Source organism: Chiloscyllium punctatum, chromosome 18, assembly GCF_047496795.1.
Source record: "Chiloscyllium punctatum isolate Juve2018m chromosome 18, sChiPun1.3, whole genome shotgun sequence".
NCBI lineage: Eukaryota > Metazoa > Chordata > Chondrichthyes > Orectolobiformes > Hemiscylliidae > Chiloscyllium > Chiloscyllium punctatum.
The window spans coordinates 68,198,077-68,217,958 of record NC_092756.1 but is presented as its reverse complement, the minus strand read 5'-3'; the positions used below and the strand labels follow the sequence as shown (position 1 = coordinate 68,217,958).

General features: G+C 40.9%; 1 protein-coding gene across 1 annotated transcript in view; it reads left to right on the top strand.

The window, feature by feature from the left end:
• The window catches only part of dmc1 (DNA meiotic recombinase 1), a 190,276-nt gene that overhangs the window by 84,674 nt on the left and 85,720 nt on the right, over window positions 1-19,882 (top strand). The window contains exon 9 of the mRNA XM_072588265.1: window positions 17,538-17,629. Coding sequence (XP_072444366.1) covers window positions 17,538-17,629 — 92 coding nt within the window. The remainder of the gene's footprint in view (window positions 1-17,537; window positions 17,630-19,882) is intronic.

Below are 19,882 nucleotides of genomic sequence, written 5' to 3'. Positions count from 1 at the left end.
ATTTATCACTTTTTAGTTTTTATAGCATTTTCTATTTTGTAATGGCTACCATACTCAACTCTGCCGACTCTCCTTAATTGTTGGGATATTACTCATGTCTTCCATGGTGAAGACTGACACAAAGTATTTATTAAGTTCTTCAGCTATTTCCTTATCTCCCATCACTAGCCTTCCAGCATCAATTTGGAGCGGCCCAATATCTACTGTTGCCTCACGTTTGTTTCTTATGTATTAAAAGAATTTTTTACTATCATTCCTAATATTACTGGCTAGCCTACTTTAATATTGATCCTCTCCTTCCCTATTTCTCTCTTTGTTATCTTCTGTTTTGTAGTCTTCCCAATATTCTGATTTCCCAATGCTCTTGTCTACTTTATGATTAAATTAGATTACCTACAGTGTGGAAACAGGCCCTTTGGCCCAACAAGTCCACACTGACCCTCCGAAGAGCAACCCACGCAGACCCATTCCCCTACATTTATCCTGACTAATGCACCTAACACTATGGGCAATTTAGCATGGCCAATTCACCTGACCTGCACATCTTTCGCCTGTGGGAGGAAACCCACGCAGACACGGGGAGAATGTGCAAACTCTCTTTTTCTTTGATACATTTCTTGACTTCCTTTGTCAGCCATGGCTGTCTAACCTCACCGGATAATCTATCTTTTCTTTGGGATGAACCTCGTACTGTGTCCTCAATTATACCCAGAAACTCCTGCCATTGTCGCTCTTACTGTCTTCCCTGCTAGGCTTTGCTTCTAGTCGATTTTTGTCAGTTCCTCTCTCATGCTCCTGCAATTTCCTTTTTTTTAACTGTAATACCATTACATCTGATTTTGCCTTCTCTCTTTAAAACTGCAGATTGAACTCTACCATATTATGATTGCTGCCTCCTAAGTGTTCCCTTACTTTAAGATCTTGTATAAAGTCTGGCTTATTACGTAGCACTAAGTCCAGAATAGCTTGCTCCCTCGTGGGGTTCATCACGAGCAGTTCCAGAAAGCCTTCCTGTAAGCACTCCATGAATTCCCTTTTTTTGGATGCAGTGGCAACATTATTCACCCTGTCCACCTACATATTGAAGTCCCCCATGATCACTGTGACATTGCCTTTCTGACATCTGTTTCCCGGTACATCTTGTACCCTGGTCCTGACCACTAGTTGGAGGTCTGTACATAATTCCCATTATGGTTTTGTTTTGCTTTTGTGGTTTCTCAACTCCACCCACACAGACTCCACATCATCTAACCCTATGTCATTCAGTGCCATAGGTTTAATTTCATTCTTAACTAACAAGGTAACTGCCCCTCTGCCCACCATTTCAATAAGTTGTAAATCCTTGGATGTTTAACTGCCAGTCCTGAACCCCCTGCAACCACGTCTCTGTGATGCCTACCACATCATAATCATTCATGATGATTTGTGCCATTAATTTATCTACTTTGTTACAAATACTACGAGCATTCAAGTAAAGTGCCTTAATGCTAACTTTCTTATCACTATTAGAGATAATGGAAATCATAAGATGTCCTAAGTTAATCCTTCCTTTTTGCTGTGTTCCTAGTCTACCTTGAGCTGAAACCCACCTGCACACATGCTATCCTGCTGCTGATTTAACTCCACAGTCCCTGTCGCTTTCGCTTTATCTTCCCACCGACTCAGAAGTTTAAAGACCTACAGACTACTTATCCTTTTCGCTAGAAGACTGGTTCCAGATTGGTTCAGATGGAGACGGTCCCAACGATACAGATCCTCCAGTTCCAAAACTGATTCCAATGCCCCATGAAATTGAATCCCTCTTTCCCACACCAATTCCTTAGCCACATGTTTACTTCCCTAACTTTCTTACCCCTATGCCAATTGGCATGTGGCTCAGGGAGTAATCCGGAGATTGTGACCCTTGAGGACCTGTACTTCAATTTCTTTCCTAGTGCTTGATAATCCCCAAACAGGTCCTCTACCCTAGCTTTGCCTATGTTGTTAGTCCCAACATGGACCACAACAACTGGATCCTCCTCCTCCCACTCCAATATCCTTTCGTGAGTTCTTATCAATTTTGGAAGTGAGTTTTTAAACTCCTCCAGCAGAATAATCTCTTAAGAGCCTCATATGTCTTTTCTATCTTTAATGCCCTCATACCTCTACCTAAGTTGCTGTCTTGAATTCTTTCAAACACAATATAAGTCTGACCAGTTTCCTTTCTTAAATTACTGAGCCATTGTCTATAGGCTTTTGGTACCAATTTGTAGCCTGCCAAAATAGACATTTTTAACCTCTTCAGATTCTCCTGACACCTCTACAAATACTTCACTAGCTGTGTCTACCAACTTGGTCTGAATTAACATTACCAATACATTCTCTGTCCAGTTCATCTGTGTAGCCAATTTCTCAAATGAAATGAAAAAGGCTTCTACAACTTTTTCATCAAATTTGGTTAATATTTAGACATATTTGTATATATCTCTCCCTGGTTGTTGGCTACGATGGGTTTGCTCATCACTCCATCTTGCACTTTCACTTATTGTTTTTTGCTTCAAGTTCCAACTTCACTTTTCCAACTTGAACATTCTTTCCCTTTCTTTACTAGGGCCTTCCTGTCCTTTTCTTTTTGTTCTGCCAGAGTGATTCTTTTCTTTTTCCTCTGCATTTTAACCATAATTTAAACTGTTTCAGTTCCTTTTCCTTATCTTCTGACTCCAATTGTCTCCTTTGCAATTTAATTTTTTCTGATTCCACTGCACTGGACTGCTTCTCTGATGTACTCTGATGCTTGGCTAACTCCATTACAATTTCAGCTTTCCTATTCTCCCTAGTTAAACCCAATTTTAGCCTGTACACTAATTTTCTGTCTTTCTAAACTTGGCAAATTTGGGAAGCATCTTTGACCCCAGAACCTCTTTAGCAATGTTAAGAGCTATTTCCCCACTTTTGATTTAACTAACAACAAGCAACTGAAATTAAACAGATTTTCCACTTCCCACATACATTTTATTTAAAGGTATAGGACACTAGTCCCCTAGTCTGTTTAAGTCTACTGGAACCTTTTATACCCTCAATCTGTTCAAATCTGCCCAAATCTCAACAAGAGTCCCCAATCTGTTATAAGCGGAGGATGACCTCCCTCCCCCGAGAACTAAAACCAAAATACCCAAAGAGGGGTGCCTTGCCCTATAATCTGTAAAAAGGGTGTGAACAGTGATGTAACCTGCTTTTCAGCAGCTTCTAGTGGTTAAATAAAATAAATCCCTGACACTCACTTAAGATCAATAAGTAAAAGATTATTTATCTAACAGTGAACAAATTAACTAAGCTATTAACCAACCAAATAAATCTCTAACTACTAACTATTCCCAAATAAAGCAAGATTCTAATGGTATGCTGTTTCAGTAAATACAAGTACCATCCATAAAGAAAGAAAAAAAACTTAGTTTCTCAAACTTACAACCAGATTGCGTGTCTTCTGGAATATTCTGTGCCTTTTCATCGATTCTTCTGTCAGGAATATGAACTAGTTGTGCCATTGGTACTGTTGGTATTTTTAGATTAGATTCCATACAGTGTGAAAACAGGCCCTTCGGCCCGACAAGTCCACACTGACCCTCCGAAGAGCAACCCACCCAGACCCATTCCCCTACAATTACCCCTGACTAAATACACCTAACCCTACAGGCAATTTAGCATGGCCAATTCACCTAACCTGCACATCTTTGGATTGTGGGAGGAAACTAGTGCACCCGGAGGAAACCCACACAGACGGGGAGAATGTGCAAACTCCACTGAGGTGGGAATTGAACCTAGGTGCCTGGCGCTGTGAGGCTGCAGTGCTAGCCACTGTGCCGCCCCTCAATCTGTTCAAATCTGTCCCAATCCCAACAACAGTCCCCAGTCTGGTATAAGCATCTTATTTAGACGGTGTTTTCTCTAAGACATAGTGAAGACTCTGGGAGCCAGCAATTCTGTCTTGAGAGAAGAGGGCTGTTAGCTCTGGTGGATGGTTGCTAGTTCTGGGGTCTTTGTCTTTCTTTTATATCTATGATGACATATCTATTTCTTACAATAGGATTGGTCCTATGTTGTCAAGGCCATTAGACTTAAATTTAATAGGTTTTGGTACCTTAGTACCTGGTTCAAATTGAGTGGCTAAATTCAAAAGCTTGTTGTTTTAGTAAAAACTGCTGCTTGGCCTGCTAATTGTACTGCCTTTCAATACAAATGTTTCAATTCAGCTGCTGTATATGTACTTGCAAACTTTCAAGCTGCTGCTCACAGACAGCAATTTTAAATCACTAATGTCATGGCACGGAGTAAACCACTCCCCCCCCCCCGCACTAATTTAAACTTGCAACACAGAAAAGATTTCATGTGTGCTGTAATCTGTTAAAATTTGAGGGGCAAAGAACTATCCAAAAGTCTGATGAAACCCCCAATTAAGATTTAGCAAAAAATTCAAATTTCAAAACTTTGTCACTATTGAATTTTCTCGTTGTACCTTCCTGTGTCTTCATTCCTTCTTCTTAGGGATTTCTGTTTCACAGGTCATTGATAGATAAAGGGACCTAAAAGAGAGCTGTGTTTCAGGCAGTCTGTACGTGCTGGTGGCTTGGCAGTTCTCCCCTCATCTGTTCATTTTTTCCTGATATTATACCCCAAAGCATTGGATTGTTTCATTGGTTTTTAATATTGTCAATAGACTAAATTCAAATTTGTTTGGAGTTGGTATTGTGGGGTATAATTTAAACTGATTGGCCAAATTTGAATTTGTTTTTGTCTTCTCACAACTCAGCCAATGGTGGCTGCTAGACCAAATGTTACTTTGTAAATTCTCCAACACTCTGTGTGCATGCTAAATCCTTCACTCTCAAAGTTGCAGTACACTTTTACACCTTCATAACCGCTAAGCACAGAAAAAGCTCGTGACCTTTTAAAGGGATCATACAATGTTCCTGCGCCCCTCCCTAAACGTACTTTACAAATACCACATTCTAACTTCCTGCCTCCTAATCTACAAGTAGTCTCCCCAACTTCGCAACACTCGGGGGAGGGGTGGGGTGGGAAAGACACCTGCCCTTCAGCTTATCTATACCCCTCATTTTATAAACCTCTCAATCTCCTATGCTCCAGTAAAAGAAGTCTCAGCCTAATCAGCCTCTCCTTATATCTCAAGCCCTCCGTTCCTGACAACATCCTGGTCAATCTCTTCTGACTCCTCTCCAGTTTAATAATATCCTTCCTATAACAGGGCGACCAGAACTGGACACAGTACTCCAGAAGAGGAGTCATCAATACCCTGTCTAACCTCAACATTCTGCTCAAACTCGTATACTCAAAGATCTGAGCAATGAAGGCAAGCATGATAAACACTTTCTTAACTACCCTATCTATATGTGATGCAAACTTCAAAGAATTATGAATCTTAATCCCTACATCTCTCTGTTCTTCACTACTGCCCAAGACCCTGCTTTTGATCAAATAAGTCTTACCTTTGTTTTACCAAAATGTAATACCTCATTTATCCAAATTAAAACTTCACCTGCTGCTCTTCAGCCTATGATCCAACTGATCTAGATTTCTTTGTACTCTTAGATAATCTTCACCAGAGGGTGGTGACAATCTGGAATGCACTGCCAGGAAAGATGGTAGAGGTGAATTGTCTCACATCCATGAAAAAGTACCTGGATGAGCACTTGGCATGCCATAACATTGAAGGTCATGGACCAAGTGCTGATAGATGGGATTAGGTTGAAGGTCAAGTGTTTCTCACGTGTTGGTGCGGACTCTAAGCAGAAGGGCCTCTTCTGCACTCTATGATTCTAAGCCACTCATCATCCGGAGTTGGAGAGATATCACTGTTCCTGGATCAAAATCCTGGAATTTTCTCCCTAACAGCATTGTAGGTCAACCCACAACAGGTGGACTGCAGCTGTTCAAGAAGGTAGCTCACCACCACCACCACCACCTCAAGGGCAACGAAAGATGGGCAATAAATGCTGTCCAGACAGTGATGCTCACGTCCCACGAATGAATAAAAAAATTTTGGTGTGACAAAAGTGGAAATTTCCTTAGCCCTTGTCAATGGTGCCTGCCGGTGTCTTTTTAACACATCAATTTTAGATCAGCATGACTCACTATCAATTGTATCAATGAAATTTTCTAGTTGTGGAATAAGGTATGAATCCATCTTAGCGAGTGTCTTTACAATGCAATCACAATTTTTCTTTTTTTGGTGGATCTAACATGAACTTTGAATAGCTGCGTGTTTTAAAAAGAGTTTGCCAGATGTTTGCTGTTGGTGACTGGCCTGGAGATAATGCCACTTAATTACTAAGATGAATTGGCACAGAGTGTTGTAATGCCATGGGCTGCCAGCTGATTGGATGTTGAGCTCGTCAGTAAAGAGATGACTGATGCAAGTCAGCCAACCATCGAGAATATTGATTTAAGAAGAAAACTAGTTCTGACTGGTTTTGGTTAGGTGCAAAGTGATCTTGGAAGCATCAGGAATGGCTGCTGTCTAGGTTTCTATCGAGTTAAAGAATGGTTGAATGTTCTGAATAAAGAATCCCCTTGTGTAAGAAATCAGTAAATACTTTTGGAAGTCTGCATCTATTTGCATTCACCGCTGACTTTGACATTAGATATACAGTTACATGCCTGTGATCAGTTATTATTCAAGGATTACATGAAGGCTTAGCACCAATAGTTTGTCACTTTAATTGAACTGACAAATTATGATTATTTTATAAAATATCCCTGAACTTTGTCTACGTGAGAGTGGAAGTTATGAGCAAAGAATATTTAGTTTAAATCATAGATTAGCTATTTGCAAAGGAATAACATGTTTACTGGTGCTCAGTTTGGGTCTATCTCTTGGCTCCTAATCTCACTATAGCCATCTTCCAAACAAGGATAAACGCTCACGTCCGTACTGTAGTGAGAATGACTTCCCTTGACAGGGCAGCATTTGACAGAGTATGGCATCAGCTAGCCCTGGAAAAATCAGTCAATGCTGGGGGGCAGGGGATGTGGGAAGAAGAGTGCAACTACTGATTGGAATAATTGTAATACTTTTACTGTGTTAAATCAGATCGATTTTGAACAGATCTAGCAACTCAAAACTGGACGTCCATAAAGCAATATGGACCACAGCAACAGAATCATATTCAACCACAATCTGTAACCTTAGTCTAACATATTATCCACTTTAGCATAGTCCAACAAAGTGATTCCATGATGAATGCAGGAAGGCATGGTAGGAATAGCGCAGGGATACCAAAATCTTTTGCTCCAGAGTAAACCCCAGCTTTTCTAATCTAATCTACGCTAAGGTTGGTAATAATTGATTAAATACCTTTTATACCTCCTCAGAGAACCTCAAATATGTCCTAAAGATGACCAGAGCAATCTGTAATACTCCAGTTGGTGCCTGAACAGATCTTTAGAAAAGTTCAGTAGACTTACCTGCTTTTGTATTCAGATCCTCCATATAAGACTCAATATGTCTTATTTGTTTTGGTAACTACACTCTTAACATGGCCTTTCCACTTCAGACATTGATGCACATGTATTTTGAGGTCCTTCCATTCATGCACACCCTTTGGAATTGTGCCATGAAGACAATTGTTTTCTTTGTGTTCTTAGTTTCCTGAGAATGCTATGCCACCTCCTGGAGATTTCATGCACTTTAATACAGTTACCATAAACAGAAGAGCTCTGTGTCAAACATTTTTGTTATGGCTGACAACACTCATCTTCTTTACTCTCAAAATCATTTAACTAATTCTTCCTCAGAGAAGTCATGAATATGTTCTTGAATATAATTATATGGAATCTGCAGGGGCACTGATCAAGATGGCCTGGCTTCTGTCCTCAGTCTAATTTTTGAAGGGATTTTAATAGCTTTTATATTAATTATTAGAGTGAATCCTTAGTGATATTACATGATTCTCGATTACATATGGCTGGAACCTGAGAAAGATTCTAATGAAGTCTGCAACGTTTTACCTTACAAACAAGATCATATCTTGTATGCATGTAATATCTGTTCCCTAGTTTGTAACAGCATGACTTTTTTGCTGTTTTCCACCAAAGACGTGGAAAACCCAAGCCCTAGTATTAATGCATGATGGTAACAGTCTGCAAACTATTTCCTTACAATCCTCATTGATACCAAGAAGTGGTGGGAAAGCCAAAAAATGGTCAGTGGAATACATTTGTGAATTACCCAAAGCAGCACTGAATTGCCACTATAGAGTCACACACCAATTGAAAATAGATTTGCTGCAACATGGAGAGAAATTACTCTTTCCTGATCCACTGGACCATGCATTGCCAGGCTGTGAATTGGATCAAATGGTGTCACCTCTTCAACTGCGAATGCACCAACATGATCAGGTCAAGATTACACTATATGCAGTCAGTAACATGGCTGAAGACCTTTTGATAAGAAACTACTGCCTTTGTATCTTCTTTAGTTTAAAGATCTACTTTAAAATGTGATACAAGTTCACACCAGAAAGTGTTCAACCCAGCCAACTAAAGTTCTGCAGCAACTGTTGAATCCTTTCAAAATCACTATTATTGGCTATCAGTTATTTGGGGATATGACAGAATGCCTGCCAACAAGCAGAGTTGGAAGAGACATGGTGGCTGCAGCCAGATGTCTCCATTGCATTGGGAAATAATCACATAAACACGACATCCTTATAATTCTAATGGAGAGTGAGTGTCATTGTTGCAATAGGAGGGGCATTTTCTGCTGTGACAGAAAGCTTTCAGCTCCAAGCTGAAAATTTAACGACAGACCTCTTCCGAAACACAGCTTTGAAAACTCTAGAAATCCCTTGTATCAATTACATTTTTTTAAGCCCAAAGGCTGAAATAAGAATTAATGGCCACAGACATCTTTTAAATTGGATACATGTCATTCTCTCTGACACCACACCCTGCCTTACACTATAAGCTTTAGGAACAGAATTAGGCCATTCAGCCCATCAAGTTTGCTCTGCCTTTCAATCATGGCTGATATGTTTTTCAAACTCATTCTCCTACCTTATACCTTTTGCTTTTGATTTCCTTCTATCTCTGTCCTAAAAATACTAAATGGCTTGTCTTCCGCAACCTTCTGTGCCAATGAGTTCCACAAAATCACCACCATCTGGCTGAAGAAATTCCTTCTCAGTTCTAAAGGGTTGTCGCTTAACTCTGAGGCTGTGCCCTCAGGTCCTAGACTCTTCTACCAGTGGAAACATCTCCTCCATGTCCACACTATTCAGGCCTTTCAGTATTCTGTAAATTTCAATCAGATTATTCCATCTTCCTCCATTTTACTACACTCCAATGTACAGATCCAGCATCCCCAACCGACCCTCAAATGACAAGCCCTTCATTCCTTGGCTCATTCTTGTAAATCTCTTCTGGATCTTGCCCCTTCCCCTCCCAAATTGGGGCGGCACAGTGGCTCAGTGGTTAGCACTGCTACCTCACAGCACCGGGGACGCAGGTTCTAATCCAGCCTTGGGCAACTGTCTGTGTGGAGTTTGCACATTCTCCCCGTGTCTGCGTGGGTTTCCTCCCACAGTCCAAAGATGTGCAGGTCAGGTGAATTGGTCATGCTAAATTGCCTGTAGAGTTAGGTGCATTAGTTAGGGGGAATAGGTCTGGGTGGGTTACTCTTCAGAGGGTCAGTGTGGACTAGTTGGGCCAAAGGGCCTGTTTCCACACTGTAGGGAATCCAATCTAATCTAAATTGATCATACGGACAATAAGCTTATTAAAAAGAAAATCGCCTGCTTCTTGTCCTTAAAAACTTTTACACTTAATCTCGTGTATTTCTCTTTACTCTAAGACCCTCAATCATTTTAAGTGCCACATGAACAGCAGAAGGCAACTTGCCACCACTTTCAAATGGCAAAGTAGGGACAGGTAATAAATCCCATGGTGCCTTTTCCACAAGTGAATTCTTTTTTTAAAGATGGTGTTAATTATTGCACTGGTTTCCCCCCCGCCCCCCAACTTGCATCTCCCCTCCCTGCTACTTACTGTTTCAGAGAGAGGAATATATTAAGGAATTTGATGTCTATTCCCATTCCTCAAAGTCATTTATTCAAAACCCATGGATAATCTTAAATCCTTGATAGCCCTCATCAGAGACTGAGGGGCCAAAAACAGTGCACTGTTTAACACTGAATCAAACAGTGGGAGACATAGCCCCACAATAGATGTCAATGACTCCTGGTTAGAAATATCAGTACTTCTTCACATAAAAAGACCTGGATTTATGAGTTTGTTCTTCATGTTTGAATTCAGATATTGAGGACCAAGTTGCCACTGTTCTCCCATTCTGACTGCCATAATTTCTCCTGAATTCTCCTGGATTTAGCAATGGCAACCTTATTAGCATGTAGGTGCTGTATGCGGTGAAGAAGGAAAATAGTATGTTTGTCTTCATACCAAGGTGATTTGCATAATGAGGCAGGGATGTCTTGATGCAACTGTACAGCGCATTGGTAAAATCATACCTGGAGTATTGTGTGCAGTTTTGGTCTCCTCGGAGGAAGGATAGAGGAAGTGCAATAAAGGTTTACCAGACTGGTTTCTGTGGTGGCTGGATTGATGCACAAGGAGAGATTGGATTGGTTCAGACTAAATTCACTAGAATTTGGAATATTTAGGGGAGATCTCATTGAAACCCATTAAGTTCTAACAGGATTAGATAGGGTAGATGCAGGAAAGGTGTTCTTGCTGATTGGCGAGTCCGGAACCAGGGGTCACAGTCTAAGGATAAGAGATTAGCCTTTTAGGAGATGAGGAGGAATTTCTTCACCCAGAGAGTGATGATTGTGTGGAATTCTCTGCCACAGGAAACTGCTGAGGCCAAAATATTTTAAACTTTCAATAAAGATGCAGCCTCAGTTCTTAGAACTAAAGGGATCAAAGGATATGGGGAAAAAGCAGGAACAGGGTTGGATGTTCTGCCACGATCAAAATGAATAAAAGGATGTTACTGGGACTGGAGGGTTTGAGTTATAGGGAGAGGCTGGGACATTTTTTCCCTGGAGCATAGTAGGTTGGGGGGTGACCTTATAATGGCTTATGGGAAGCATAGATTAGGGAAAATACCTTTGCTATTCACCTTAAGTAGGGGATTTCAAAACTAGAGGGCATAATTTCAAGGTGAGAGGGGAAAGATTTAAAAAGGACTTGCAGGGCAACCTTTTCACACAGTGTAGTTTGTATGTGGAATGAACGGTCAGAGGAAGAGGTAGATGCAGATGTAGTATTTAAAAGACATTTGGACAGGTACATTAATAGGAAAGGTTTAGCCGGACTTGAGCCAAGCACGGGCAAATGGGACTAGTTTTAGTTTGTGAAACGTGGTTGGCATGGACGAGTTGGACTAAAGGATCTGTTTTGTGGTGTATGTCACTGCTCCTCCTTTGCCTAACTTGCTCGAAAACCTCTTCAAAGACTTCTAACAGATTTGTAGACATGATCAGTCCTTAACAAAGCCATGCCCACTCTATTTTACTGTGCATTTCCAAGTATTCTGCAATCTCATCCTTAATAATGGACTCTAAAATCTTACCAATAACTGAGGTCACGCTAACTATTTCTCCCCTATATTAGCCATTTTCCAGTTTTCTGGGGCTCTTCCTGATTCCTGAAAGATAACCACCAATTCCTCCACAATCTCCTTCAGAGCCCTGGGCTGTAACCCATCCAGTCCAGGTGATTTATACACCTTTCAGTCTCCCAGCACCACCTTCTTCATAATGGTCACTACACTCACCTCTAACTGTCTTGGAAATCCTGATATGTTACTGGCATCTTCGACCATGAAGGCTTAAACCTGGATTCCTCCAGCTATCTACCTATTATGACAATAGACCAGAATCCTGAAGTATTCTTAAAATTTTAATTCCAAAATGTGTTTTCTTTTATAAAAAGGAAATGCTACAAATAAAGAAAAAACTGAGTGCACATTCAATAACTATCTGGTAAAGCCCCATGTGAAGCCAATGAAAGGTTGCACTTGTAAAGAGTCAGAGAAACTTCAAGGAAGAGACTTAACAAGAAAAGATAGTGACGGGAATGACTAAAGCTCTCTCAGTAGAAAGCCGCCTCCTGTAGAAACAAAACAAATGTTAAAAATTGACTGCAACACCAGTTTGCATGTCATTGGCCAAATGTTCTAATGTGCTGTGAGGGTCACAGCTTCGAGAACAACAATTGAAACATCACTGCACTGCAGTTAAAACAAAAGGGGAAGACTGCTGTTCCCCCGCGTGCTAGCTGCCAGTTCAAAAGGAATTTTAATTGACTCTAAAACAAAGAACCTCAAAATTGACCTATCAATTGCCCATATCAGCACTACTGCTGCCATCCTATAATGGCCATAATGTCTTCATATCTATTTTTCAAGAACAAATCAGATACTGATCTGTTTTTTCTTATCTTTTTGGATTCTCATATTTTTAACCTGTGTCTGTGTTTTGTGTTTAGAATTAATAAACTCATCTCTTTATTCATTCCAGAAAGCCTGGTTAAATAGGCTTCTTTTAAACCATGAGTGCATTTTGGTCTAGAAGAAAGGTGACCACATGGCAAGAGATCTTTTATAAACTAACATTGTTGTGATAAACTGTAGGAATGGGTGAATAAACATGGGGAACCAGTTCACTTATTTTCACCCTGGATCCTAACAATTTGGAGTGTCCTACCTGAAACAACAACAAGTTGGAGAACCTCACTCAGGGGCTGGTCAGAATACCACCATATTATTCCATGATTCAGGGCACACTCAAGATGCAGAAGACCAGATAAGTGCTGCTCTATGTCATAGAGGACGAAACATTTCCAAAATCCTCTATATAATCTACAATCAATAACCCTCCCAAATGAGCTGCAGAACTTACATAGACTAATTGCTTACTTATAAGATAGATGAGCTAGTCAATCAAGGTACACATCATGTGCTCGAGAAAATTCCTTAAACTGTTCACTAGACTAGATTATCTATAAACAGCTTACCACATCGCCTTCACAAAACCATAGAATTGTTACAGTGCAAAAGACAGCCATTTGGTACTTTAGTCGGTGCCATAAGGAGTAAGAACTGCCAACGTTCCACCCTTGGACCTCTATCTGGATCTAGGATCAGAACTAACCTGACTGAGTTCTGAGTCCTTTGGTTCATCCTTGTTCTTCATTAAAATTGATCACAGCATCCTCAGATGCAACAGATCTTGTTGGAAGGTATTTTTAAGTCCAACAATACAACTATCTGCCCTATCTACGCTCCTTATAATTTTATACATCCCAAACACGTCCTGTCAATATTTTCTGCTCTAAGGAAAACCAATCTCTTTTCACTACGGAACTCTCCAGCCCAGGCAACAACCTGATAAATCTCCTCTGCATCCTCTCCAGTGTTATCGCATCCTTGCTGTAATGCAGATTTCAAAACTGCACATAATACTCAAGCTTGGCCTAACCAACAGTTCCAGCATAACCTTCTTGCTATTAAGTTCTATGTCTTTCCTAATAAAGGCCAACATATCATATAAGTTCTTAACCACTTTATCTACCTGTCCTGATACCATAAGGGACTGGTGTTACATGCATACCAAAGTTCCCCTAATTCTCAGTACTTCCCAGGGTTCTACCATTCATATATTCCCTTGCCTTGTTTGTCCTGTCCAAGTGCAATACCTCACATTTATCCAGATTGAATTCCATATATCTGGATTGAATTCATTGAGATTATCAGTCATATGAATGACATGCTCATCCATGATCACATTATGACAGAGCAGGACACCAGAACACAGGCAGTTCCGCAACATCTGCAGGTCTCAGGTTCAAACTAAACTACAAATGAGCTTTTCAAACTTTGAGTCACATTGTCAATGTCTCAGGATTCTAGGGAGATTTCAAAATAAACAGCAACCATTAAAAATTTTCCGCTGCCCCTAATTGTGATTGAAATACAACACTTTATGATAATGGTTAACCAGTTGAGCAACTTTCTGCCCAATTTGCTGCGCATCAGCAAACCTCTGAGATGGCCTTTAAAACAGGACCAGGCTTATAATGGTTACATTTGGAAAGGGATGACTGAATCGGTCCTACTCAGCATGGATTCATTGAAAGGAAATCACGTTTGACAAATCTTCTGGAATTTTTTGAGGATGTGACCAGTGTAGGTTTTGTGAAGGCGATGTGGTAAGCTGTTTATAGATAATCTAGTCTAGTGAACAGTTTAAGGAATTTTCTCGAGCACATGATGTGTACCTTGATTGACTAGCTCATCTATCTTATAAGTAAGCAATTAGTCTATGTAAGTTCACATAGGGTACAAGGGTAAATCAGTAAATGTTGGGTATCTGGACTTTCAAAAGGCTTTTGACAAGGTTCCACGCGAGAGATTAGTGAGGAAAATTAAAGCTCATGGTATCAGAAGTAATGTATTGATATGGATAGAGATCTGGTTAGCAGACAGGAAGCAGAGAGTTGGAATAAATGGATCCTTTTCAGACTGGCAGGCAGTGACAAGTGGGGTAGAGTGCTGGGACCCCAGCTGTTCACAAATACACATTAATGATTTGAATATAGGAATTGAATGCAGTATCTCCAAATGTGCAGATGACACTAAGCTGGGTGGCAGTGTGTGCTGTGAGGAGGATGCTAGGTGACTTGGACAGACTGGCTGAGTAGGCTAATACTTGGCAAACACAATATAATGTGGATAAATGTGAGGTTACCCACTTTGGTGGCAAAAACAGGAAGGCAGTTATTATCTGAATGGTGGCAGTTGAGGAAAAGGTGAGTTGCAATATGATCTGGGTCATGGTGGAATAGTCACTGAAGGCTAACACGCAGTTGCAGCAGGCAGGGAGGAAAGCTAATGGCATGCTGGCCTTCATAGTGAGAGGATTGGAGTATTGGAGTAAGGATGTCTTGCTGCAGGTTATACAGGGCCTTGGTGAGGCCACACCTTGAATTGTGTGTGTAGCTTTGGTCTCCGAGTCTGAGGATATTCTTGCTATTGAAGGAAAGTGAGGACTGCAGATGCTGGAGATTAGAGTTGAGAGTGTGGTGCTGGAAAGGCACAGCGGGTCAGGCAGCATCCGAGGAGCAGGAAAATTGACATTTTGGACAAAAGCCCTGAGGAAGGGATGGTTTACCGGACAGGATTCCTGAGGTGACAGGACTGAAATACGAGGACAGACTGGATCGACGGGGCTTGTACTCATTGGACTTTAGAAGAATGATGGGGGGAGGGAGATCTCATAAATACATAGAAAATGCTGAGGGGACTGAATAGGCTGGATGTGGGAAGAATATCCCTGATATTCGGGATGTCCAGAACCTAGGGGTCACTGTCTAAGAATAAGGAGTAACCCATTCAGGACTAAGATGAGGAAGAATTTCTTCACTCAGAGTTGTAAACCTGAGGAATTCTCTCCCACAGGAAGCTGTTGGGAACAGTTCACTCGACATATGCAAAAGGGAGCTGGACATGGCACTTGTGGCTAAAGGAATCAAGAGGTATGGGGAGAAAGTTACTGAGATTGCATGATCAGTCATGATCGTATTGAATGGTGGTACAGACTCGAAGGGCTGAATGATTAGATTACAGTGTGGAAACAGGCCCTTCGGCCCAACAAGTCCACACTGACCCTCCAAAGAGCAACCCAGACAGACCCATTCCCCTGCATTTACCCCTTCACCTAACATTATGAGCAATTTAGCATGGCCAATTCACCTACCCTGCACATTTTTGGGCTGTGGGAGGAAACTGGAGCACCCAGAGGGAGAATGTGCAAACTCCACACAGATAGTTGCCTGAGGCGGGAATTGAACCCAGGTATCTGGCGCTTTGAGACAGCAGTGATAACCACTGTGCCACCCATGCCTACTCCTGCATATAATTTCTATCTTACACACCAATAAAACTTTAACATAATCAAGCACACAGCCACATCAAATCCTGGCCACTAAGAACTGGAATTGCCCACTATTATTGAAGGGATCTCTTCCTTAAATTGAGGAGCATTTTTTACTTCAAATTAAGTTTCACTATTTGACCAGTCTACTATGCTGCCAGGACACAAGCAGATACTGAACATTGCTACATTGTCAATGAGAAAGCGGTCCTTGAAGCCCTATGAGCATCTGTAAAGTTCTAAGATTATATCTTCAGTCTTAAATTCACCAGAAACTTGTAAAATACGCATTTAGAACTTCATTAATAAGAACTGGTAAAGATGGCACCCTCAAACCTCCAGAGGTTCTATTTGTGCCGAATGTGCATTTGATGCATCTAGGATAAATCCCAGACCACAGCTGATGCTTTATTGTGCACTCTTTTGGGGAGCCTTCACAGAATTATGCCTCCTTTGAAGAAGATATAAAATGCTATGCCTCTTCGAAAACCAAGTTACTCCCAGCAACTGCTCAAAGATTGGAAAAGAAATCATACATCTCAAGAAGACAACTCTGAATGCACACAAATTCAGGAATACTGCACCACAAATTCTCACTAAAGCTATATTTCAAGCAACAGCATCACCTTAGCTTTGTAAGTGAACTGTAAGTTTACAATGACTACTTTGTTATTCATAGGGTCTTCAGGTTGGATGTTCTTCAACACATATACTGGGAAACCAGAGCATTACCAAGTGTGAAGAATGGACCTGCAACTCTTATTTGATATCCTGATATTTGAAAGACTATTGAAGGCATGGCTCCAGTTGTTCAATGTGAGTCTCAATAGGCAAGACCACTATATTATGAGTAGAATGAAAGGATTGGAGGAAGTCTAGTGTTAAAGGTTAATGATTATTGTGATAAACATTAGAGTGCAATATCAGTGATGCTAGAACCTTAGAAAGACTCTGATGAGATCTTGTAACAGTCAACCTTGTAAATAACCAATAAATGTTTATTAGTTTATAGCATGTTTTCCCGCTCTCCTCCATCAAAGATGTGCAAACTCCTGGATTAATGCAATATCCACATCTACACCAAAGAACTTAAGTACTCTCTATTCTCTTGTTGACTTCTCAAATATAATGTACAATCCAGTGTGCTCTGCTCTGAATGCCCATTACTTTAGTCTCCTTACAGGCCTTTAATCCTGCAGCAACATGACTGTTCTTGCCAAGTAAGCTCTGAATCAGCAATTTCCCTGACACCTGAAAATTACTCCAAATATTTAAATTAGGTTTACCATGCAAGTTAGAATATTAACATTGAACACCAACATTCTGCTCAGGTTTTCATCCAAATTACCTGGGCAATTATGATTGTATGAACCCATTTCAGATATTATAGTTGGGTGTTTCTGAAATATTAAGATTATTGTCTTCCAATAGCTTGCGTGGTCCTGTGTGTTTGTTTTTATGAAATAATGTCTATGGGTACTATTGTTTAAATAATTAATGACTGAGGAATATATATAGTGGATGTGTACCTGCGTGATATCCAATAGATATCCAGTTAATAGACCCAAAATCCTTAACCTCATATAGCCGTCCAGATAGACTGCGAGGGATTGCTGATCGCTTTCACGTGGATCCAGATGCAGTGCTGGATAATGTTCTTTATGCTCGTGCCTATACCAGTAAGGACACACTTGTACATTTGTGTAGAAATTAGAAGTGTCAGATGTTCTTGAATTTAGTAATATGGCTTAAGATACAGGAAAGCTTTCGTTTTATGTACAGACTCAGTGTTCTCTTAGCCTTCTCTACTCTAAGAAGAATAACCCCAGCTTTTTCAGTTTATCTGTATAATCCCTCATCGTTGAACCCATCCTGATAAATCTCTTCTGTATCCTCTCCAAAGTCCTAAAGCATTGTTCCCAGATTTGGTGATAATACTGCAGCTGAAGTCAAAGTAGTGTTTGGTATATATTTAATATAACTTCCTGGCTTCTGTCCTTTATGTCTATGTTTAAGCCCAACATCCCATTTGTTTTATTAACCTACTCTGCATCTTCAAAGATTAAGGGCAACATGGTGGCTCAGTGGTTAACACTGCTGCCTCACCCCACAGGGACCCAGGTTTGAATCAAGCTTCAGGCAATGATCTGTGTGGAGTTTGTATGTTCTCCACGTTTCTGCATGGGTTTCCTCTGAGTGCTCTGGTTTCCTCCCACAATCCAAATTTGTGCAGGTAGGTGAACTGGCCATGCTAAATTGCCCATAGTGTTCAGGGATGTGTAGGTTAGGTGCAATAGTCAGGGGTAAACATAAGGTAGGGGAATGGGATTGGGTGGGTTACTCTTTGGAGAGTCAGTGTGGACTTGTTAGGCTGAAGGTCCTGCTTCCACACTGTAGGAATTCTAATTCTAATTTGTGGCAAATAACCCAGGTCTCTCTATTTTCCAGTTTACAATTATACCATTTAGCTTATATTGTCTTTACTCATTCTTCTTATCGGATATATCACCTTACACTTTGTGCATTGGATTTTAGCTGCTAACTTTTCCTCTATTCTGTCAGATTGTTTATATCTTATTGAAGCACAAAATAACTCCACAAAATAACTTTCAGCTCAGCGAGCAAATCTACATCCATAACTCCACAGAGACCAGTATCCCATCACCAATTTATCCTTTATTTTTAGATGTATAGTACTTATCACTGGTCCAGTTTCCTCAGAGCTGGCTGTCAGAGTGAACAGAACATCTGACACTCCTGTTTAGTTCTGTCAGCTAGACTTTCTGATTGGACCAAGTTGACAGCCCCAATTAGAAAATTTATTCTATAATTTCCATCTGGTTGACATTGTTAAAATCACTATGTCCCTCCCTGTCTAAGTCTGAGGAGGTAGGCCTGTTCTTTTTCTTGTCGACTCTCCAGGGGTGTTTTTGTACCAGGTCTGGTTCCTCAAACTCAGCCTCAGATACACCAGCATGTACCAGACTGTAGCCTGCCTCTTGCACCTGGAGCATCTCAGAAGACATTCAACCTCTTCTTCAGGCAACGAATGTTTCAAAGCTGTGATGTCCATTGTGCTCGTTTCAGATTCCGAGGTTTCTTCAATGCTAGTCAGAAGGGGAGAACCCACACATTCCAACAGCCTTTCTGGTTGTTCTGAGGGGTTGGGTAGGTTTTGGTCCTCCCTTGTTGGCCACTTTGCAGCTTTCATATGTTCCACGTGCTTGCTCAGAAGCGCCTCACCTATCCGACCTTTGTAGGTCACGGGACCAGACCTCGTGTCGATCATGCCTCTTACCCAGACAGGGCACCAAACATCCCCACCTGATATAAATGCCTTTCTTAGAAGAGTCTTATGTCCAGCATTGGCATTCCTGATACCGTTTCACCCTCCCCCTCCCAGGTCTGCAAAGTCTTTTCCCCATTACCAAATCTGCTGGATCGATCCAGGTAGCTGCATGAGGGCTGGTCCGATAATCAAATAGGAATCAAATTGTTTAGTATTGAGTGAACCTGTTTCCTTAAACCTGCTTTCAAAGTTTGGATTGCTCTTTCTGCCAGACCATTCGATGATGGATGGTATGGAGCTGTCCTTATATGCTGAATGCCATTTGACTTCAGGAAATACTCGAATTCCCTGCCTGTAAATGATGACCCATTGTCTATGACCAACACTTCTGGGTGCCAGTGTATTGAAAAAGATGCTCACAGCTTTTTTATTGTTGTTTAACAAATGAACTTTGTGCGCATCCAACCACTGAGTGGGCATCCAGAACAACTATGAACATTGTGCCCATGAAAGGGGTGCCACAGTCGAAGTGTAACCATGTCCAGGGTTTATCCAGCTATTCCAATGAATTTGGGGGATTTGTTGGCAGTAATATTTGGCCTCATTGGCACACTGGGCACTGACACACCAATGCAGCTATGTC